At 42.2% G+C, this 24,528-nt stretch overlaps 1 protein-coding gene across 1 annotated transcript in view; it reads left to right on the top strand.

The window, feature by feature from the left end:
* SMARCA2 (SWI/SNF related BAF chromatin remodeling complex subunit ATPase 2) overlaps window positions 1-24,528 on the top strand; it is a 157,034-nt gene that overhangs the window by 56,369 nt on the left and 76,137 nt on the right. The window contains exons 13-21 of the mRNA XM_087822686.1: window positions 600-700; window positions 1,987-2,134; window positions 5,307-5,470; window positions 6,701-6,767; window positions 7,424-7,534; window positions 10,136-10,378; window positions 12,287-12,400; window positions 22,054-22,161; window positions 22,753-22,839. Coding sequence (XP_087678812.1) covers window positions 600-700; window positions 1,987-2,134; window positions 5,307-5,470; window positions 6,701-6,767; window positions 7,424-7,534; window positions 10,136-10,378; window positions 12,287-12,400; window positions 22,054-22,161; window positions 22,753-22,839 — 1,143 coding nt within the window. The remainder of the gene's footprint in view (window positions 1-599; window positions 701-1,986; window positions 2,135-5,306; window positions 5,471-6,700; window positions 6,768-7,423; window positions 7,535-10,135; window positions 10,379-12,286; window positions 12,401-22,053; window positions 22,162-22,752; window positions 22,840-24,528) is intronic.

Here is a 24,528-nt window from a genome sequence, read left to right as displayed (position 1 = left end):
CCTTCAACCCCAGTGCTTAGTGGTGGCATAGTGAATATTCAGCGATGCTTTCAAACAGTCCAGTAGAACGTAGTACACAGTGGAGAGGTGGGAGGTGATGGACCCTTTGCCGAGTATCGGCAGTTTTCATCAGAATATTCAGAAACTCCTGGTGTGAAGTTCCCCTGGAACCTGCGTGTTTGCAAGCCCCAGCCCCGTACTCAGAGTCGTGGGGCCGTGAAAGGCCACTGGCCTTATCAGAGAATGTCCTGTGAGTAGGACAAGATGACCATCTCAGAGCCTGGCTTCAGAAGGAAGGATGCAGAGTGCTGCTAAGTAAGGGACAGTCATGTTATCTGCAGGACTCTTTGATAACCAAGCAGTGATACGCGCCCCTCTCTCTGTGTGATCTTTGCGTTTTTGTTCTTAGGAGCGGAGGGGGTAGGGGCCTCAGAGGGCTCCTTCTGTCCCTCACCTGGCCGGGTGGACGCAGTGCAGCGGTGTGTGCTACCTGGGGCTGCTCTTGACTTCATCTGCGAAGTTGATCACTGTTAACCCCTCGTTGGAAAGGGCCCACCATAGATTCCCTTGTTAGAGCGGGATCTTTGTTTCTGCCCCAGGATGAGGAAGAGGAGTCCAGTCGGCAGGAAACTGAAGAGAAGATACTGCTGGACCCCAACAGCGAGGACGTTTCCGAGAAGGACGCCAAGCAGATCATTGAGTGGGTATCTCTCCAGTGTTTTCTTCCCTGCAGATGCATTTTGTGACGTAAATGAGGCTTTAGCGATTTTCTTTTAGAGTATTTTAAGGAAGGAAGCCGACTTCGTGGCCACACGCCACTTAAGTGGCTGCCATCAGAAGTGGCCGCTGAGCTCCAGGCCACCAGGCCCCAGGGCTTCGGGTTGCCCCTCTCGCCCCCTGCCCTCTTCTCCGTCCCCAATCCCCGGCTTCAGCTCCTGCTCACTCCCGGGCTCCTCACCCGTCACCTGCACTCCACCCCAGACCGAACTGATCAAACTTGCCGCTCTAGCTGGCTGCTTCACTGCCCTTCCTTCCTTCCTCAGTGGCATCAGCACTCACCCAGAAACCCAAGTGAGAACCACCATTCCCTCCCCTGTCCTCTTTGCCAAGCCAGTCAGCCACCAAATCCTGCCTGGAAACACCCCAGCACCCTTGGGCCCCTCTCCTTCCCCCACCTACATGCCTAGCTCCGTGCCGCACCCGGGTCGTCCTCTGTATCCATGGTCTACTCAGCTCTTTGTGTGTATGGCTCTAACATTAAAAGGAAATTACTGTGAAACAGTATGCAAAATAGAACATTATAAAGCGATGAAATTTAAAAGAAAAAAAACAGAAATAGACATTCTAACCTTTTCTCCTTTAATTGCAGGGCTGTATGCCCTACTTTAGGGACCTCTATTTTATCAGTCTGCCCCCCTCCCCCCGAGAAGAACCCCTCAGGACTCCTCATTGCCTGTAGAATAAAACACCAGCTCCTTAACCTGGCATAGAGAATGGAAAACTACCTTTCCACTTTCCTGTCTGTTATGTCAGCTTCAGCCCTCTCTCACCTGTCCTCCAAGATTTAGACAGTGTTCTGTGAGTAGGGCTTATCTTTGCACCCCAAGAGCCAAGGACAGCTTCATAGGCAAAGTGTTAATCTGCAGGTACGGTTCGTGTTCGTATCATTCATTTGAGGCACGCGGGCCTGCGTTCAGATTCTGACGCCGCTAATTTTACGTGGCAGGTAAATTCACTAACCTCTCTGAGCCTGAGGTTCTCCACATGCATAAAATGGGGATGTGAAAATAATACTGTCTGCCTTGCTTAGTTTTTGTGAGGATTACAGATAATGTATTTTAATTGCCAGGCAATTATATAGTAGGTAATAAATAAACCGTACTACTGCAGCTATTTTAGGCTTTCCATTCATCTTTTCGAATGGAATGAAATAAAAACACGTGCACCAGAATGTCTGTGCGTGATCCTCCGCTTTCTGTGCCTCAGGACAGCTAAGCAAGACGTGGACGATGAATACAGCATGCAGTGCAGTGCCAGAGGCTCCCAGTCCTACTACACAGTGGCTCATGCCATCTCCGAGAGGGTGGAGAAGCAGTCTGCCCTCCTCATCAACGGGACCCTGAAGCACTATCAGGTGATTGCTATGGTTTGTGTTTCCTTGGCAAGTCGCAAGCTTCTACCTGCTTTTTACTGAAGTAAGTCTCACGCACGTGTCGACTGCTTAAGAGGTTTGATGATGGTGAGGCATTTTAAGTCACCCTGCTTATAATATTGGCATTCTCTCCATTGCGCCTAGAATCCTGCCTTTAGAGCACTTCCATTTTTCCACAAAGTGTGTTCCTTGGAACTTTTTGTCCCAAAAAGAAAAAGAAATACAGGTTCCGTGGTCAAATAAATACAGGAAATACAATCAGCTATAACTGGAATTACCATATAATTTACTGTTTCAAACTTGGATACTAATGAGAGTGAATAGGGGCCCTTATTATTAATAGGCATAAACCAGGACTGTCCTGAGCCACCCAGCCATCTGGGCATCCTGACAGTGACCCCTCTTGGTAGTCCACGACATACATCAGCACATCCATGACTCTACAGATATAATTGTGCCATCTATAATTGTACATCAGTGTCTGCAGTAAAATAATTTAACTTTCTAGTTCCCAAATTTCTTTGACTACCCAGCCTTATTTTCATATATCACCTGTTAAGATCTTGTAAAACTAGCATCTTTTAGAATATTCTTTAGGAGCTACATGCTTTAGGCCAACCATTCTCAAACTTTTTGGACCCAACCCTGTATTTGCTGCTGTGGCCTGGAGATGAAGCATGCATTGACCACCACAGTATTGCCTTGGCTCCTGCTAAAGGGCCTGCAGTTCTTACCCACTGTTGCTTTTGCAAACATCAGCACAATATAAAGGTAAATAATGCCCTGAAGTTATTGTGAACATTGTTGGACCTTGTGGGTCTCCTGAGATGGTCTGGGACACCCAGGAGTCTCTGAAGCACACTTTGACAACCACTGTTCTGTCCATAGTGAGGTCATGTTTTCTCCACAGACCATGCTACTTTTATGAGATTCAAAGTGGTCATCATTTTACTTGGTCTGCTCAGCATAGATGTGAATTCATAGTATGTTCTAATAGACTTTTACGTGCCTGTGTCTGAGAGATGCATTCTCTGGGTTATTCATAAATAACTTAATGGCACAGTGATTTCTCCTGCCATCCAACACCTTTTTCAGCACTCTCCAACACTGTCTTTTCAAACCTATCTTCCCTGCTTTTCTATGTGAACTGTATGCCCTTCTCCCTGCACTGGGCTGCTGTAGATCCCAGGATGGGCCTTCCTCTGTCCCCCTCTGGGTTTTTGTCTCATGAAGTTCCTTTTGCCTGATGAGATCCTGTCCGTTTCTCACAAACCAATTCAAAGCATAGCTCCAAGCCTTTCTGGACCACTCTGTCCCCAAGTGAGCTTTCTGTCTGATTGCTCCTTGACACATTTTTGTATCATTAATAGTTATTTAACCCTCACATAGCTGAGGCCATCCTGCTGCTTCCTGGAAAGCCTTGTAAGTTTGGTTCAGTACCCAACCCCTCCAATTTGACGGTCTAGGAAAGTACAATTCATTTCCTGCAATTTTAGTGAATTTCTAGTCCCTTCTGCTGCCAGTTTCTGCTTCTGTTTTATCTGGGATTAACACAGATGCAAAATTCAGCCCCTTTGCCAATTTTCATTTAAAAAAAGAATTCACCACCTCCCAGTGTCCAAATGTTCCTGGCATTTAGTTGACTTTCCTGAGAGTCTGGAGGTCTTGGCGTCATGTTGGAAGCACACAGCTCCTCTGGACCACCAGTTGTGGTTCCCAGTCATTTCCTCACTTACCCTCTCTATCTTTCGCCCATTTTCTCAAAGGCTCTTCCCATTTTCCTTCTATCTCTTGGTGTTGCTGTTGTTCTGCGAACGAAACCCTTTAGGAATCTTGCATGGCACAGGGTACTCCAGGTGGCACGTGAAAGTATTTCTTCAAACCACTGCAGTGCTCTCCCCGGGAAAAAGCCCGGCCAATGCCATTTTATATGTATGGCACTGACACCCCAACCATTCGTTTCATGGTGCCTGTGTATATGTGAATGGTTTATTGTCTCCTCTTTGACTGAAAGCTCCTGAAGGGAGGCATGCATCTTACATACCAAGGGATCCACCTGCCATCGCTCCTTTCATGGTTCATTGCACAGAATAATCATTTAATACAGTTTAAAATAAATGACTTACTTTTTTCTTATATAAAACATATTAAAATTAACATTTCCCTAAGCATAGCTTCATTAGCAAGCTAAATTGACTGCAGCTAATATAGATACAGATATCGATATCGATATATATATATAGATATAGATATATAAAGATATAGATAGCAGTATCTATATCTTTCCATCTATCTACCTATTATCAATCTCTCTGTTTATCTATTTATCTACTTATCTATCTATTTATCATCATTGATCCTACTTTTTAAGTCCAGCATCTGTGGTATGATGGTAGAAGGGTGGTTGGGAGAGGGAGGTTGAATGATTTTGTATTATCTCTTGACCTTTCTTGTACTGGACAGACTCGGGGACTGCAAAGCTGCATCTCAGTGCAGAGTGTTTGTACTTTACAGATATGTGGAACACACGTATTTTCTAGGTTGCCCTTGGGGAGTGCCCACCTGGCAAAGTTCTCACCTACTGCCTGGAAGGTTTGTCCCCACCAGGAAGCACCCTCCTGTGGGCCCAACAGCCAGCCCCTGGCTCCCTGGACACCCAGCTTCCTCACTGAGAGGATCCCACCCTAAAGGGAGTCTCTTCTTAGCCAAGAAGGTTATTTCTAACTATCTGTGATCTATGAGCCAAAACCTGCCTTCCGGTTTGTTTGTCTTTAATCCTCACATTGGCTTTTTGTTCTCGGAGTGGTTGGAATGGCTTTTGCTTTGGGTTTTCTTCATTTATAGTAATTCTAGAATGTCATATACTGTGAAATGCTAAGTAGGGATGAGCAGCGAAGCTGCTTAAAATCCCACCAGTCCGCTCCAGCCCGTCGTTTCTAAATCTGATTAACACTCGGCACCTGCCAAGCAGCAGGCATGATTACAGGCTCATATTTTAAATTCTTTTTATGCTGGTGCTCCCCTCACTTGCCTACCGTGGGAAATCCAACATACAGCACAGAGGAGTTAAGAAGTCACAGCCTCACTTGAGTTGTATTAGTATTAATTACCTGTGCAGATCTCGGATAATTGAAACAATTACTCTTCATTTCAGCTCCAGGGCCTGGAATGGATGGTTTCCCTGTATAATAACAATTTGAACGGGATCTTAGCTGACGAAATGGGGCTGGGAAAGACCATACAGACCATTGCGCTCATCACTTACCTGATGGAGCACAAAAGACTCAACGGCCCCTATCTCATCATTGTCCCCCTTTCGTGAGTAAAGCCATTTGTTCTGCAGTTATCTTCCTGCGTGTTGCAGGGTGCCCTAATAGGAGCTCGGTTCTGTTTTGCATTGAAGGCAGAATTATAGCAGGTGCTGGGGTACCCGGGAGCGTATAATCTGGATTTAGGTTTTTATTTCCCACCCCCACTCCCAGCCTTTGCGGCTGTTTAAGTGAAGGACAAGGCGATTTTATCAGCGGTCTACTCGCGTTGTGGCCGACACCATACAGGGGGCCTTATTCTTCAGCCACTCCTTCAGCCGCTCCCAAAGGGGGAAGGTGTTTTGATTTTTTTTTTTTTTTAATTTCTTTGATTTTTTTTTTTCCCCCTTGTTCCATTTCCAAAAGATTACATCTAGTCAAAAGACTGCGGCGTTCTGAAATCTTTCTTTATTGTATCTTCTAAAGCTGAGTCTAAGTTGTAATTTTAACTGAGAATTTTAGTTGAACTGCCCCCGGTATGTGTAATTCATTTGCAGCGATTTCTCAAGGACAGGTCTTCGCTGTGTGCCATGAAACTGCCAGGCCTTGCCCACCGCGTGGCTCCTTGCAGGCCTCAGTGCACATGCCTGAGAGAAGGAAGACCTGTTTGCAGCCGCCCCCTGCAGTGGAGGGTCTCTGGCTGTGGGTGTCTGTTTGCATTTTTAAGCACTGAGATCTTAGATCTCAGAGCTGATACAAAACTGGACCTTGAGAAAAAAATAAAGATTCCATTTTGGTATTTTTGTTTTTTATCTATATTTTACATGTTCTGACTTGTATATTATGGTGACGCTTTCAGGGATTTAAAAAAAAGAGGCATTCACTATTTCTTCCCCTGCTCCCTCTTGACAGATTTATTTAATATTTTCATGGGCTTTTGTAATTTCTTTTTCCTGACTCAACTTTTCGCTGAACGCATGTGGCTTTCTAAAGACTCACCAAATCACTTTGGCAATTGCTATTTTTCAACATCATATTAAAATTTAGGGTTTTTTTTGCCCTCTATAGTTATGTATTCTTTAATTTTTTTTTATGTGATTTTTTTATGAGCCCACAACAAACTTGTCATGCTTTGTGGCAGCTTATTCCTAACTTATCTCTTATTTCCACACCTTTAAAATAAATACATACTCAAGATATTTTATAGTCTCTAGTCCCTTTCAAGGTGAGGCCTAAAAATAAATAAGAACATCTTTTTCACCGCTGACTTTTATACAAATGTCCTTTTTTTGTTCTACAGGACTCTATCTAACTGGACATATGAATTTGACAAATGGGCTCCTTCTGTGGTGAAAATTTCTTACAAGGTTTGGAATGCTGTATTTATATATAAATGTGGAAAAGCAAAAAATAGACCCCATTTTCTTTATTCCATATGCACATCTGTGCACTGTATTTGGTTGTAAAGTTTTGTCATGTACATCATGTACTAAACAGTGAGAGTTAATCATCCCAAGAAGATTACTGTAATAAACCATAATTACTTTCAGATAGTGAAATGCAGAAGAAAATTGTTAATTATCATATTGCGAGGTTTCTGATGAGAGTAATACAAATGACAAATATCGCACATTCTGCGTGCTGCTGACTGGCTCACTGTTCCTGCAGAAAGTTAGGCAATTACCCGCGTGCCCGGGCCGCCTGCTATAGGCTCCCATAGAAAAGGAGCCTTTCATTAGAGCAGCGGGTTCTCTGCTACCTTGAGGTCACTGTAATTTCCTTTTCTTTCTTTCCCCTGAGTTTTCAGTGGGAAGGCCTCTCTCTAAGAGTCTGCAAAGTGTCCAGACCAGTGCGATTTTGCTGAGCACTTTCTTTATGGATAATGCATCTGTATATAATAATGCATATATGTGCAATCTTTAGTCACAGGTCTGGGCTCCATTAAGCTCTGAATAGTGAGAAATGACACACATGTACTTCCATTGGGTAATATATATGTGGATTTTTTTTCCTTTCTACTCAGGGCACCCCTGCCATGCGTCGCTCCCTTGTCCCCCAGCTACGGAGTGGCAAATTCAATGTCCTCTTGACTACTTATGAATACATTATAAAAGACAAGCACATTCTTGCAAAGGTATGTTTTAAAAAAATTTTTTTATCTCTAGTTATGGACCATTGCACTGGAGTATAAAGTATTCCCTAAATTATACTCACTAGTATAATTTGATCATTAAATGGCTTCTATCTATCTCTTTTTCTTTTTTTTTGAGTCATATATATTTTGATCATGGGTTTTAATTTTATGCTTACTATTTTTTTTTTCATGTATGCCATTGATCCTGGGGCTCTTACCTATCCTCTCATAGTTAATGAGTTTACATCTCTTTAAAAAGTTCACCTGAGTTTCTTCTGCAACTCCTTTTTTTCTCTCCAACAGCCCTGAACGTACTTGTGGAAGAAATAACTGTTTCTGTTTCCCTGGGTTATTGTCAGTAGCGTAGCTTCATTCCTCTTGTGCCTTTGTCTCTCCAAAGACAAGTAGGCACCTCTCCATATGGTCTTCTCCACATGAACATTTCTCTGAGCTGTTGGTTTTTCTGCTATCCCTCTTTTGGGTTTTTTTCCTGGTAAAAATATGGGCTATTATTGTTTGAATTACTCTGGGCTGACTACTCAGAGCTGGGAAAGAGTGGTTTTCTACTTGTAACCTACATGTCTCCTAATTTGTATGTCCCTAACTTTTCCTTTAGCCATAAAATATAATTTTTTTCCATTAATATCATCTTGCCTCCTAATATGTTCATGTAGAATGCTAGAAGTAGTTTCTTTCATGGAGCAAATATGAAGACTTAATTTTTATTTTATTTTTTTTAGTAATTTCTTTTGCCCTGTGATATTTTGAAAGCACTATAATCTGAAACTAAGTTATAGCCGGAATTGAACAAAATCCCCATTTTCTGGGGTTTGTTCCATCGCTGCACTAAACCTTTGCTCTGGGAACTGAGCGTTCCCTTCATGGCATCACAGGAAATAACATAAAGGAAATGTGGTCCCAGGGGAGGTTTCATCACTGAGCTGGCACCGGCAACAATTCCTCATATTCAGAGATGAATTTGGCAGTGTCAGAAATGATGTGTTTTCAGTATTACTATGGGAGTATGTTTATACATTTGGAATCCTTGAAAACAAATTCATACTGTGTTTTCTGCTTATGTATTTCAAAATTCATTGGAGGCGCCTGTTAACGAGATGTATTGCTTTTATTTGTTGCTGGAGAAATGGAGATACAGAACGGGGCAGTAATTTTTTTCCAAGTGGAAGACCTAATTAGGAGTAGACCCAACAGCAAAACCTAAGGCCTCTGCTTCCTTTTTTATTATTCCATAAGCCAAATTGGGCAGGAAAGTAGATTTAGAATATTTATTAAAATATATTTTATCTGCTGGCCTCTTTTCATTCAGTTGTTAAGTTTGGGACAGCTGATTGTACCACTTTGGTTATTCTTAAACACTTCTCTTAGAGGAGGTAGAGGAAGAGAAAACACAAAAACCCTGGTAGTTTCTTTAACCTGAGCTTCCCAGCCCAACGGATGGTCTTACATCTTTGCCCCTGACTTTCCTGGTGCTTCTGATGAGGAAGGCCGGGGCTGTGCAGAATCCTTCCCTCGCCATCTCCCTCCTCTCTCTAAGAGCTGTGCAGCAGCATCCATGACATCTGAGCACCAGATGCTTTTCTTGGCCATCGCCCCTATTCTGTAGGGAATGGATAGGCTTAGTGGAACATTCCTCATTGTTCTCACTTTAAGAAATGGAGAACAGTGACCTCGAAGAGGGCTCAAGGGTAAAATATGAGAGGGGAAGGGGACTATTTGTAGACTTAGGAAGGAGGATTGTATCATATGGCCATTTACTTTTGAGGTGATGGTCATGTGGGGGGAGTATATTGTGTTTAATTCTGAAGGTTTGGCATAAACAGAGGGATGATATTTTAGCATTTTCCCCTCTGCCAGTGAGAATATCCTTTCATTTTCCATATCTTAAAGCAGGGATCCTAGACCTGGCAGTACTTGGCAAGTAAGGAATATGTGTGAACTGAGAGAGTCCAGGTTGCCAGATCTTCCAGTTTGTTTTTTTAAGGAAGCTTGATGTCCAGATTTTTATGTGAAATATACCAACTTTTAAATGTTAGCAACTAGTTCAAATTAAAAAATAAAGAACACTGAGCCAAGCCCAAAGGTAGTTAATAGTCAGCCAACGTAATAGAAAAGAAGGCACAAAGCCAGAGTATCTCAGCTATAGGTAATGTTGGAAAAATTGGCCACTGCTTCAGGTGGAGAGCTATATTCTGTACTTGCTAGGAGCAGAGAGAGCATGACCATTAAGTCTGGGATGGCAATCACATTACAGCGTTAACAGAAGGAGTGCTGGCTGCGGAGACACAGGCACCACTCCTAGCTTAACCATTTCATTCTGGGCCCAAGTTTCCTCCTTTTTAAAGGGTGATTTGGAATGACATGGCCCCTAAGGAATGTCATTGCTCTAACTTCATTATTACATGATGTAATATGATCCATCAGGCATGGGATATAGACTGTTGAGATTCTTTTATGCTAAGGAGAATCCCACCATATCTTGCACCAAGTATGCGTTCTTTGGTTTTCCAATTTACCACCTGCCTGTTGGAAATAGTTGTATTTTCCCTTGCTCACCACATGTCGGTCCATCTTATGTTACAGATTCGGTGGAAGTACATGATTGTGGATGAAGGCCACCGGATGAAGAATCACCACTGCAAGCTGACTCAGGTCTTGAACACTCACTATGTGGCCCCCAGAAGGATCCTGTTGACTGGGACCCCACTGCAGAATAAGCTCCCAGAGCTCTGGGCTCTCCTCAACTTCCTCCTCCCGACAATTTTTAAGAGCTGCAGCACATTTGAACAGTGGTTTAATGCCCCGTTTGCCATGACTGGAGAAAGGGTACTGGTCTCACTTCTGTTCTCCCCCCCCCCGCCCCCCCTCCCCCACTGCTTGACCATGAAATGAAATGAAAGGACCTAGAGCTGAGAGCATTAGAGCGGCAGAAAACCCATTGGGTGTTTTACAATGTCATCTACATTATGAAGCTAATCAGTGAGTGCACATGTTCCCCATTCCCGGGAGTTTCCCTTCTGAAGAAGGCGGATCTAGTCAAGTGTGGGGTGTCTCAACTCCTGTGTCTTTTGCCAGTGTGTTAACCAGGCCACCAGAGAACATTCCTGATGATGGGATGCTTAACTGCTGTGGGACACAGGATAAGTGTGGCGACAAGTTATTGACTCAGTTTAACCTGATCAACTCAACCAACTCAACCTAAACCTTAAAACAAGTATTTCCTTGTTATAAACTTGGGCTTCCCTTTAAACTTTTTCCACATAAAGAGTGTGTGTGTGTAAAACTGAATTAGTTTACACTACTTTTTTGTATACACATTTTTCCAGATTTTTGGGTAAGCCTCAGTTGTGTGTCTACATAAATACTCCTCAAATCCTGGAGTAGCCATTTTCAAATTTCTTACTACCATTTCTTCCACTGTCTGTCTTAACTAAGAGCTCATTGATAGAAGGAAGACCTGAGCCATTATAAGAAAAGAAATGGGTACATGTCCTTTTGATTAGTGATTTCTTAACTATAGGGATGAAAAGCCACAAAGAATGCTTGAAGGAAATTCATGTTAGAACTCTTGAGCCCTTTAATTTTGGGGTGCATTTCCTTTTTGTCAATAAATAATTGGTTCTCCCATTTGTATAGAGTCAATCAACTCTGCCCCCTAGAGGTTAATAGAGGAAGGCGAAAGAGAAAGCAGATGATTTTATAAATATGACTGTAACTCGAACATGATCAGGGCAGAAAAAAGGAAGAGCAAGGTCGTCTGGCTTAGAAACCAACCAACATAAATTGGATCTACTCTTGTTTTCATTTCTGTTGGTATGTTTTTGCATCTGAGACAAAGTTAAGAACCTAACTTAATGCTTCCGCTTAAGAACACATTAACTGTTACGGCTTTACTCGTGTTCTTTTTTTGTTTTTTAAATAATCTTTACTTTTATTGGTTTGAAAGAGAGAGAGAAACACTGATTTGTTGTTCCACTTATTGATGCATTCATTCATTGCTTGATTCTTGTATGTATCCTGACCTGGGATCAAATCCACAATCTTGGCATATTGGGACAACGCTCTAACCTGCTGAGCTACCTGGCCAGAGCTACTCATGTTCTATCTCAGTCATCAGTCAGTCTTTTTTTTCCCCCCCCTAAATATGGGTATTTTTTTTTCCCTAAATGTGGGTTGTTGTTTTTTTAATCCTCACACAAGGATGTTTTTATTGACTTTAGAGAGCGAGGGAAGGGAAGAGAGAGAGAGGGAGACAGAAAGAGAAACATTGATGTGAGAAAGAAACAATGATTGGTTGCCTCCTGTACATGCCCCACCTGGGGATCAAACCCACAACTTGGGTATGTGCCCTGACCAGGAATTGAACTTGCAACCTTTTGGTGTATGACGCTCCAACCAGCCGAGCCACACCTGCCAGGGCTTCAGTCAGTCTTTATTGACAGTTATATCCCATAAAATTGTGAGCTGTTAACAGTACTGATATGAACTGATTGCATATGAGCCCTTTTCCACAAACCCATCCTTAAGACAAACACCCACTTTTAGGCTATTTGATTACCATGGGGTAGGCAGGTGGGAAGAGAATGCTGAGGTGTCATGACCAGGTATAAACCTGGCCTTAATACACATAAAATTTCAAACATATATTGAAACAAATAATAAATATAAATCATTATTAAATGAAACATTCTTTTTAAAAAAAAAAAAAATCAGTCATCTGTGGTTCTATTATAGGTGGACTTGAATGAAGAAGAAACTATATTGATCATCCGGCGTCTACATAAGGTGTTGAGACCATTTTTACTGAGGAGACTTAAGAAAGAAGTGGAATCCCAGCTTCCAGAAAAAGTATGTTGCAAAATGCAAAAGTTGTGTTTTCTCCCCCTGCTGATACGGTTGACATACCTGCACCTGAAATTGTGTTTCTAAAACAGCAGGCTTGAATTTTAGGTACAGGTATCTTGAAACTATCTTCAAGTACTAATTTATTTGATAGGAGTTAGAGGATTTAGCGTAAAGAGAGAAGGGAATTTTCGGCATTTTCAGCCTGGTGTCCAAAAGCCTTGGGAAGATTTTATAAAATTACCAAATTCATTGAGTCTCATTACACTTTAACTTACAGCCACTTAGCATTACATTAATTAACATTGCATTTTAATTTTAGATTTTTTTTTCTTAAGTTAACCTCATTTGAGTTTATTCTTACAGGCACCATAAAAGCGTTCTGTTTGCGAGCCAAATAAGGATTTGAGTTTGGGACTTGAAGGCCTAGTGAACATTTGCCAAGTTTGCCAGAAATTTATTTAATGTTTGATGCTTGTGACGTCAAAGTTCTGGTAGTTAAGTGAGAAGTAGAGTTTCTGCAAATTACAGTCCTGTCATCTAATTATTCTTGGGCATGGCTTCTGTCCCACACCAGAACCATAAAGTTCCTGTGCACACTTTAAGCGAGTATTTTTCAGATTACTTCTTGGCCACTGAGTTTTCAGTGCTTTAGAACTCCCTTTGAGCCCCTTAGCTCTTCATTTTTTTGGTTGGATTTGGGTATTAGTTTAATATGTTTCTGATCATGTTTTGGAGCCACACACATTTGAGTTCTAAATTTTATTCTCTTAAAGATAGATTGTTTGGCATTGTATAGTATTGTTTGTAGCATGAGTTATTTTGATTTGAGCTTTCTCTTTAGATGAGACAATTCTAAAATGTGTTATTTTGCATCATTGTGTTTTTCTGTGTAACGACTCTATTTTTTGGACAGATTGTTTCATCCTGTTCATTTTTAAGTGGGAGTTGGCAAATAGCATACGAAGTTGATCAGTTTGCAGAGAGACAATTTTGTTCTCTATTTTTTAAGAGTTGAAGAAATATTAGAAATGAACATGGTTTTTATACCATGCTTACTCCAGCAAAAGCCCAGATATTTAAGTGTTTTATTTTACTAGTGAGGTATCTTAGGCATTGAATGCTATCGATGTTTCTTTGACTTCCTGTTGTTTTAGCATCTTTGGGTAACCCCTTCTCTGTTTAATATGGAGCTTAGCTGCTGAATGGATAAGCTGGGGAGTGGGTACAGTGGTCATGTGGCTACCTGGAGCCACTTCCCAACATACTGCTACTGAGATCCTGCAAATTATCGTGGTAGAATGTTAAAGATTTTCATTTGTCCCTTGCTTCCTTTTGTTTCTTTAGAAGAGGTATAAAATAAAAGGTGCCTAACTAAAGTCCTTTATTTACTTAGTCCATAAAACTTCTTAATCTTGTTTACTTACCTACAGGGCTAGCTAATAGACATAGATTTTTAAAAACAAATTACGAGTTGAAAGTATGCCCTGTTTTAAGAAAATCCATTATATAAAAATCCAAACTTTTGCAGCATAAGGATTATGGGGTGATCATTTATATCACAAAGGAATTCTTTCCTATGTATTTCACCGTTCTTTCTACAAGAGAGCTTCCTGAGAATGAGTAAACTTTTAAAAAAAATGTTAAAATTAGATTTTCAAGAGTATGTCTCCTCTATCAAGTACGTGTGTGCTCTTTAATAGCCAGAGCATTGTTATCTGAGGTATGTTAAATACCCTGGATGTAATGTATTACCTATGGATAAGCCACCTTTTCCTGGCAGTAACTTGGTGAAATGGAAATTGTGGGTTCTGTCATCAGAGTTGACGGCATTCTCTGTCTCCTATTAACTGTGTGAACTTGGGCAAATCAGTTAACCCAGTGGGTCTCAAGGTTCTCATCAGTGAGCTATAAAATAAATAATACCTGCTTCATAGAATTGTTGAGAGGACTAGATGGATGTAGTGCTCATACTACTGTGCCTGGCACATGGTCAGCACTCAGCCAGTGTAGCTGCTCGTGTTGTGGTTTCTGTTATTAATGAAAGGTTCTCATTTCCTATTTATTTCAACTTTTCTCACACTGTTCTCTCGTCCTTGCACTTTCTGTCCCCACAGACCTTTTAAGGCAAATGGGGGGACTGACCACTACAGGGTGTCCCAAAAAATGTATACACACTTTAACAGCTGATAGCTCAATTTTGAAAATGAAATGTATTTTAATAAATACTGCCTTTATAATTATTCAAAGTGTGGGGGTATTTTTTTGGGACACCCTATATGCGTGGGTATGTGGCCTTATTGATATCTTGTGGCCAATGGTTATTCTGTGCTTTTCCTGCCTTGTGAAGATTTTTTATCAAGGAAAAATTGGTCATTTATTTTTTATTTTTTTATCCTCACCAGAGGATTTTTTTTTCCCATTGCTTTTCAGAGAAAGTGGAAGAGAGAGAGAGAAAGAGAGAGAGAAACATCGATGTGAGAGAAACACATCACCTGGTTGCCTCTGCACACACCCCAACCAGGGCCAGGGATCGAGCCTGCAACCGAGGTATGTGCCCTTGGCTGGAGTCAAACCCAGGACCCTTTGTTTCCCGGGCGGACACTTTTAACCACTGAGCAAAACTGCCGTGGGTGAAAAATTGGTCATTTAAGTGTCAACCTTGGGGGTAAGGAGTTTACTTCTACTATCATCTGCTTATAGCCTCAGACAACATGTACATCTTTCTCAGCCTGCGTTAAGAATCCAGGAGGGAATTATGGCTGATGGCAGGATAAAGCTAACTATAAATACATCCATAGTGATCATTCTCAAATGTTGTGAAAAAGAATCAGTTAGGGAAGTGTTTTTTTAATTTTATTTTTAAATTTACATACAATACAATTTACTGCTTTGGGTATATAGTTCTAGAAGTTTTGAAAACTTCAGTTAATATTTCCCACACCCACAATCAAAATACATAGCAATTCTATTTCCCAGTCCCCCCTGGCCCCCCCCCCCCACTGCCAAATTCCCTGGCGCTACTACTTTTTAGTCAGAGCCTCTCTCTACCCTTAGTCTCATGGAACCACTAATCTTCATCCTATAGCCTCGCCTTTTCCAGAATGTCGTATGAATGGACTCAGAAGTATGTGTCATCAGACCTTTTACATCTGGTTTCTTTCACTCTGCATAGTGTATTTGATATGCATCCAAGTTGTTGCACGCATATTGGTTCATTTTTATTGTTGAGTAGTATTCTATTATATAGCTGCACCATGCTTTGTTTATCCATTTAGTTGAGAGGGACATTTGGGTTTTTCCCAGTTTTTGATGATTATGGATAAATCTGCTATAAACATTGTGTACAGGTATTTGTGTGAACATAGGTTTGCATTTCACTTGAGCAGATACCTAGGCGTGGGGTGGCTCAGCCGTCTGATAAACATACAGGTAACTTTCTAAGTTTCCGCATGGTGTTCCGAACTGTCTGAGCCATTTTACAGTCCCACCAGCAGCGTGTGAGCATTCCAGTTCCTCCACTTTCTCATCAGTGCTCATCAGGTGGCGTCAGTTTTTTAAAGTTTTTAGCCATTTCAATTGGTGGGTAGCTTTAATTTGCATTTCTCTAATGTCCAATGATGGTAGGCATCTTTTTGTGTGCTCAGTCAGCCCCAATCTGTCTTCTTTGATGAAGTGGTGCTCAAATCTTTTGTCTGTTTTCACTTTTGTTTTTTTTAATTGGATTTTTTTTCTTATTGTTCAGTTTTACGATAGAAAAACTCTTAAAAACACAAAATGTCAACCCGCCCCAGTAATTCCCGGTAAAGTGGTGCTCGTATCTTTTGCCTGCTTTTTTTGTTTTTGTTTTTGTTTTTGTTTTTTGTGGATTGTTCCTTTTCTTAATTGTTGAGTTTTACATAGAAAAACTCTTAAAAATACGAAATGTCAGCCTGCCCCAGTAACTCTGTTTAGTATAGCTAGAGTGACCTCAGGAATCTCCATTTCCTCAGGTGAAACTAAAACAGGCATCTGAGGGCCCCGGTTTGATAAATGCAGCTCCACTTCATACAAAAGTTAGTTTTAGTGAATATTTAATAAAAGTTAGTTTTAATCAATGGCTGTTTAATAATTTTATGAGCCTAATGAAACACCTACTGTCCAAGGGAATGTTGTGTCCCCGCCTCCCCCAACACCACCGCCTAGCTGCTGGCCTACAAGCCATTCCTTCTACTCAGGGAAGAATGGCGAGGCATAGACACCCCACTTAAGCTAAATGAAATTTGATTTTTCTTTTTCTTTTCCTTTTTCTTATTTTTTATCTTCCCCCGAGGATATTTTTTCCATTGCTTTTCAGAGAGCTTGCGAGGGGAAGAGAGAGAGAGAAAAAAATACGGATGTGAGAGACACACATCGATTGGCTGCCTCCCGCACATGCCCCAGCCAGGGCCGGGGTTCGAGCCTTCAGCCGAGGCACATGCTTTGCATCCGGGGTACATGCCTTGCAACCGAGGTGCATGCCCTTGGCAGGAATCGAACCCCAGACCCAAACCGGCTAGGGCAGTTTGATTTTCCTATTTAGCGCTTATTTGAGGTTGTCTATGCAGACTCTCCCCTTTGTTAATTCATATAATCAAGAACCAGCTAGACTCACAATTGGTTGTGTATCTGTTGGCAGTGGCAGGAAAGCACCAGGTGTTAGACCGGTGGGGTGAGACCAGACCTGGGTTCAGCAACCTCGGTACAGTGGTGCCTCGGTTTTCGAATGGACTCCGTTCCGGAAGACTGGTCGGGCTCTGAAACCTTGGAAAACCGAGGGAGCCACAGCCGACAGCCGGGCCTCAGGACCTTGCCTTCAGCGGAGGCCGTGGGGCAGGTTCGACTTCCAAGGAGGCTTCGAAAACCGAAGCATTTCCTCCCGGGTTTGTGGTGTTCATAACCCAAAATGTGCGTCAACGGAGTCGTTCGAAAACCGAGGCACCACTGTACTTGAGTTCTGGCTAGGTAAGAATTCAGAGCCAAGACTTAAACTGTAACAGAACATTTACAGTGGTGCCTCTGTTTTCGAAGGTCTGCGTTGACGAGCATTTCGGGTTACGAACGCCACAAACCCGGAAGGAAATGCTTCGGTTTTCGAACCCGCCTCGGGAGTCGAACGTGCCCCACGGCTTCTGCTGAGGGCAAGATCCTGAGGCCTCGCTGTCGGCTGTGGGTCCCTCAGTTTTCAAAGGTTTCAGAACTTGAACGGATTACATTAGAAAACTGAGGTACCACTGTATTTAGAAAATCACAGAGGTAAAAGTAGTTCGTAGAAGTGGGCTTAGGAAACAAGTTATAAAGGCAAAGGAAGTGCCCTTGAGCTTAGAAGTGAGGAAGGTAAAGGTGGTGTGCCTGAGGGAAGAGGAGGGGGTGCTGGAGGGAAGCCTGCTGTGTTCCCAGGAGGGAGAGTGCTGGGTCCTCTTTCCTAAGGGTTTAAGGGTGGAGAGTTTAGGGGAAGATCTCCATAGAATATTCACTTTTCCAGGTGTGTCCTCTCAGGGTTGGGGTCTCCACTGATTGATTGGGTGGCACCAGAACAAGACGTCATTATTCAATGCAGCTGATCCTGAGGTCAGCCTTGGTGTTGCTTGTCTGGTTTTACTACTTTTCTGGACCTGGAACTGAAGTACAACTGAGACCTAGATGTTATCACTAGGGAGAGAAGGTCAGAGGCCCAAACTTATGACCAGCGATAGGCTGGGGAGGAAAGGTCACCCTGGAGAGGAGATTCTACCTTATGATTGTCTGTTGCTAGGTACCCGGGGCTTTATGCCCTGGTGACCTTCTGTTCCTGGCCCATTGTCCTGCTCTGCTCAAGCCTGTCTAACTGCCTACCACACATCTATTGATGTCTCACTATGCTAAAACATGTATACAGTGTCTGAGATTAACTAGAGGTTGACCTACTTAAAATCGATCCTGATTTTGATATAACCTGTGCAAAACAACCAACGAGCTTTGTATAAATGGGCAACTTCTGTATTCATTATATAAAAATTTGGGCTGCTTGATATAATTAATCATTACTTTGTTCCTCTCTCCCACTATAGATCCCAGAACCTGGGACTTTTCATACATTTAATCTTGTGGTTTGGAACTCTCCATTCAGAAAGTGGTAATATATCACACCCAGTAGTCTAGGTTCATTATTCCAATAATACATCCTTTTGGAGGGGAAATTATAAGTGAAGAATAGTATTTGGGCAGAAACTATGACTAAAGCTTGACTACTTCTATAAGGTTAGATGAGAGGAGATCCCGGGCCATTATAATCTCCTGATTTGGCTCCTTATAGGGGCCAGTTTGATCTTTCACTAACATAAGATTTCTTAGGGGATAATTATCATGTACATGAGAGCATCTGTAAGTCCACTCACCCTCACAGCCAGGTTTATGCACTTCCTGTTGTGAGACATCATGGGTTTCCCTGTCCCCAGATAAAAGGACTTAGAATGATATGATTTGCCCTAGCTGATTTGGCTCAGTGGTTAGAGTGTTGGACTGCAGACTGAAGGGTTCTGGGTTTGATTCTAGCCAAGGGCACGTACCTCGGCTAGAATCCCCAGGCCCAGTGTGCAGGAGGCAACCAATCGATGTGTCTCTCTCATGTCAGTGTTTCTCTCTCCCTCTCTCTCCCAAATCAATAAATTACAATTAAAAAAAGGGAATGATCTGATTTTAACTAAATAGCCTCAGCCCCAGAATGGAGGAAGGACTGAAAAATTGTGCAAAGGTTTTCAGTTTAAAAACAAGAATAAGTGAGCAATGAGAAAAATGCAGTCCTGCCTCTTCTATTCCTAGTGTGGGTTTTTATCAGCCACATCACAGGGTAATCAGGCTGGAATTGGCCAAAATATATTAGATGTCATCCAGTTGGCCCCTTGAAATATAGATAGAAATCAGTTGCCTTTAACATTGACCCACACCCTAAAAGTAACTTGTATCTTGCATATAATTCATAAATATATGGGCATACTGGGAAGATGTGCTTTAGCAATGTCTTCAGGATAAGGGAATGCCACCAAAAAAGCTTAATTACCACTTCTAGGAGGGAATTGAAAGGGAAAATTGACTGTGGTTGATAAATGTGGTTGTTGATTGTGAAAGATCTTGAAAGAGCCCTCAAGGTAGATTAGGATTAGTAAGGAAGCACTAAGACTAAGGAACGCCTCCCCCGCCCCAGGCCTGGAGAAAAGTTTTCTTAGTCTTAGTGCTTCCTTTCTAATCCTCCTTTACCGGCTCTTTTAAAATCTTTCACAATCACCAGCCACCATGGATACTTGGAAAAGACTGACAGCTGTCAGAGGGGAGGGGGGTTGGGGGGCTGATTGAAAGAAGGTAAAGGGATTAGGCAATAAACACACACACGTATAACATAGATACAGACAACAGTGTGGTGATAGCCAGAGGGAAAGCATGGTGGGGTACAGGCGGAGGTGGGCAAAGGCAGCGAGAATGCAGACAGAAGACTCTGCTTTGGCCAGTGCGCTATGATGCAGTGTGCAGACGATGTTTTGTTGAGTCATACACTTGAAATCTGTATGGTTTTGTGAGCCAATGTTACCCCCAATAAATTAAATTTAAAAATAAATTAATAAAATTTTAAAAATAAAATAAAAATAAGTAAACTAAAAAAGCCCACAATAACAACAAATAGCTTAGAGTTGTTTGGGAAGGTGCAAGGAACTCCACACGTAAAATATAGTTGTGAAGCTTATGACAGTGATTTTGATCATCTTTATCAAACCAGCTCTGGTCTCCCCCTAAGGACATGAAGGAGGAAGGTCAGAAGGTCAGGGTCCTCGGGATGGGTTCCTCTGTCTGTTGACGTGACCACCACGGGACGCCTGGAGTCCCTGCCTGCGCGGTATCATCATGCCTCCTGCTTCCCGAACTTCCTCACCTCCCGCACTTAGCGAGAGCTAACAGATGGGAAGGGGGGTGAGGGTTCTGTCTCGAATTCTGCACCTGTGTGCCCTAAAAACAAGCGTCAGCCGTCTCTTCCAGGAGTGGGGCGCAGGTGAAGGTGAACATCAGGGCAGAACTCGGAAGCCTGGACGTCTGCTTGGTCATCCTTAGAGTGTTATACAGCGGACTCTGCTTCCAGTCCTAACTGCACCGTTAATTAGCTGTATCATTTTGAGTCAGCCTGTTCAACTTTTTGATGCTCTGGTTCCTTATCTATAAAATGTGGACACTGAATGTCAGTCTCTCAGAGCTCTTGTGAGAAGGCAGATAAAGCACGTGCGCACGGGGCCCGGTCCCTACAGAGAGCTCAATAATGTTCACCCTGACGTCATTTTTATCGCTGTCCTGGTCCGAAGTTGTTTAATGTTTTTCTTCACCATGATCAGATTTCATTGAGAGTTAACAGCTATTGAACAAGTGGAGGTACTTTAAAAGTATGACATGATCAGGCATCCAAAACACAAAGCCTATATATAGTAAGTGCATCCTTATTTATTAAACTTGGAGATTTTTTTGCCCCAGCCTTGGCCAAAAAGGTCATTAAAAACGTAAACAAGTTTATGGTAGGTCACTTGCTTTTCTTAATTTTTCTGCTAAGAGCCAGCCTTTCTCTAATATGATTTGGTGCATCAAAATGAGTGGCAAAAGGCTATTATTAATTGTGGTTCCATCGAGCCTGGCTGGTCCCTTCTAAAGCAACAATTGAATGAATATTCAACTTCTCTTCATCTGTGACCTCCCCGCTCTGGCCCTCAGAGAGCTGAAAATAACCTGATCATTTTTAATCAGTTTATTAAACATTAGGCAGCTTGCTGATTTACTTTTAATCACATTCTGCAGATTTCTAGGCATTAATCTGGTGTTTATTATGAAAACTGCACATTTGTATTCTGGGGATTTTTTTAATAAAGAAAAACAATAATAGGAAATAATCAAGGCAGATTGTATGCATTAGGAGCATGCTAGAAGCGTTGCAGGTGTGTGCTAACCCACAGGCATGTGTCAATTCCCTTCCACTACCGTAAATGGGATTTTTGCGGTATTTCAGATGCCTTCTTTAGGTGGTCGTAAAGTTGAGTCCAGCTATGGGTTAGTTTTTCTCCACCTCTTGTCCTCACTAGGCAGTATCCTCTCATCTCTCAAAAGCAGGGTTAATGATAGTCAGCCTAGGACTGTCATAAGTCTCATTTTAGGACTAGTATTGGGAGTAGCCACATATCACCATTTGAAAAATGTTTTACAAAGAAAATCATAGGATATTGGCCCCTCACTGTTTTTTCTAAAACTGTTCTGTTCCTGTGAAAAGGGGGTATAGTCGGGAAGCAGAGTAAATACTAAAAATATACTCTCTATTGAACATCTTTGAATTTGAACAGTTTGCAAGCCACACTCTCTATCTCACAAATATGGAACAAGTCAAGACCCTAGCATGACCCTAGCCACAATTCCATATAACCTTTGGAAAGCCCCTCCACCATAACCATTCCTTTAGCAGTGATGGCTGTGGTCTGTTCCAGCCCCCACCCCATCCCATGCCCCACTCCAGGAATCCAAGCGGGGAAACAGGTACCTTCAGGCTCCTGGAGTGCCACCAGCAGTGCATCTCAGCAGTCTCTTGGAACAGGCACCTTCTCTCTCTTGCTCGTACCCATTTACTATTCTTTTTTCTCCAGGTTGAATATGTGATCAAGTGTGACATGTCAGCTCTGCAGAAGATTCTGTATCGCCACATGCAAGCCAAAGGGATCCTCCTCACAGATGGTTCCGAGAAAGATAAGAAGGTAGGTGGCAGAGGACGATGCAGTGCCGGCTGCACATGTCTACTCATGACTTGGACATCAAATACCCCCAGGAGGCATCCTGCTAATGCTGATTTGTTAAAGCAAATTACTGGGTCTCTTTTGTAGCTGTTGTAGCTGCCGAAGGAAATCTCTTAACCTCTTCGCTGTAAACTGCATTGGGGCAGGAAGAAAGGAGCAAGTTCCTATCACCAAAATAAGTTAGCTCTGCTCGTGTCAATTCTGCAGAAAATGTGTTCTGCCCAAAAGTGGGGTGGCATTTTAGAAGTTTCATTCATTGGGCATCTGTTCTGTGCTTCTGTCTGCCCAGAATCCTAGGGAATAGGTAGTTGTGTCACAAACCCATCAACTTGGCATAATTCATTCCTGGGGGATAAGTTAGTCCCAAGAAAGGTGTTATATCTGACCCAGAAACTGCCATATTTTTGGAGGAGCTTTGGACCACACGAGGTATAGGTTACTGAGAAGACCTATGGCCCTTCACCCTTTCTATAGAAGCCCATTTTGTAAAAATTGGAAATACCCAATCAGTTAATAATTTGTTCTGTTTCAACTCTCTCCACTTGTTCTCAGGGGAAAGGAGGTGCTAAGACACTTATGAACACTATCATGCAGCTGAGAAAAATCTGCAATCACCCATATATGTTTCAGCACATTGAGGTAAGTGTGTATCCTCTGTTTTGACCCTGATTCTGTTTGTGCTATTCCTACTAATATTACCTAAAAAAATTTTTTTGATAAAACAGGGTTAAAACATGTGCAGACATTGAAACAATTCTGCCCATCTGATAGCTTAGTGGGCAGAATGAACAAATGTGAATTTTCTGGTCTTGGATGCTTTTTGGCACCAAGCACTTGAGCATCTGGAATTTTATAACCAAGAGTCTAAAGTGGTGAGAAAATGTTGTAAGCTATGGCTCATTGTGTGGGTTTGGGTGAGTGCTGTGGATTGCCTTGTTATGGCAGGCTCTCTGAAATGGAAGATCATGATCAATACATCCTGTTTTCTCAGACAGATTCTGTGAAAAAGATTAAAATAATGTATTTATACCTGTTGAAGAGGATGTTCTTGAAATATTTTTCCTGTAAAAGACGCTGACTTTGGTCTATTACTTAGATTTGTATTCTTGCTTTCCGGCTTCCATCGCAACGATGTAAATTCAGGCTTTGAAACTGTTGCTCTGGTCTCTAAGGAGCTGTTTTTAGGGGTGAGGACATTTTCTGCCCTATTCACTACACGTGAATAAGTTTCCTAAACTGACAGAGTTTCACCCCAGTAGGAACAATTGGTTTGAGCAGGCAGGAAAAGGAGACACATTGTAGTCTCCATCCTTCAGCCTTGCTGCTGATGCACGTGGTCCTGGGGGCAGTTCCTTGCCTCCCACGTCCTGCTTTCCACTGCACATGCACAGGTGTCTGCACCAGTTTATTAAAAAATAAATTCATAGATGGTTCTGGGAAATTAAAGAGTTAATAGAGCATAAAATTGGGGTTGAATATTTGTGACTGATGATTCTTTTTTTCTCCCTTCTTTTTGGTAACCATGCTTGTCAGATAAGAGTATTTATCGCACGCCCTCCCTGTACTGGAGCCCTGCCCCAACTGTGGTGGGGAATTAGAAAGACTCTTATATTGCTGTTGCCTTCAAGTCCAGAGAGCAAAGTATCTATAGACTAAAAAAGCCTAGATCTAGGTAAAATGATAACAGCCACAACACTAAAAAGAAATTCCACTGCCCTAGCCAGGTAGCTCCATTGGTTAGAGCATAGTCCAGATATGCCAAGGTTGAGGGTTCAATCCCTGGTCAGGACACATGCAGTAGTCAACCAATGAATGCATAAATAACTGGAACAATAAGTCGACATTTCTCTCTTTCCCCCTTTCTCTCTCATCAGTAAATTAAAAAAAAAAAGCCTTCAACAAGCACAACTATTTAAACATTTAGACCAGGGGTGGGGAACGTCTGGCCCAAGGGCCATATATGGCCCAGGAAATCATTTGGTCTGGCCCTGCCAAGGCAACCACAGGCAGGACTCAAAATTCAATAAATCCAGGAGCTTTTTTCATAGCTAATTTTTAAGTTGATAATTTTGTATGGCCCGCGAATGATGTTATAACTATCCAAATGGCCCTTGGCAGAAAAAAGATTCCCCACCCCTGATTTAGACATATAATGGAAGGAGAATCCAATGTGCAGTGAGTCTATACCTCAGCCCAGTTTGTAACTCAAATTGCTCCTACTGGGGTGAAGCTCTCAATTTAGGAAACTTAATCACATGTACTGACCTGATATAAATCACTCAGCCTCTGCAGGCTTTAGTGTACTTGACTTGTCATTAATGGTAACGG

The sequence above is a fragment of the Miniopterus natalensis genome, chromosome 12, assembly GCF_054644295.1.
Source record: "Miniopterus natalensis isolate mMinNat1 chromosome 12, mMinNat1.hap1, whole genome shotgun sequence".
NCBI classification, from domain to species: Eukaryota; Metazoa; Chordata; class Mammalia; order Chiroptera; family Miniopteridae; genus Miniopterus; species Miniopterus natalensis.
The sequence above is the reverse complement of the archived record's forward strand: the minus strand, read 5'-3'. Positions and strand labels throughout refer to the sequence as shown.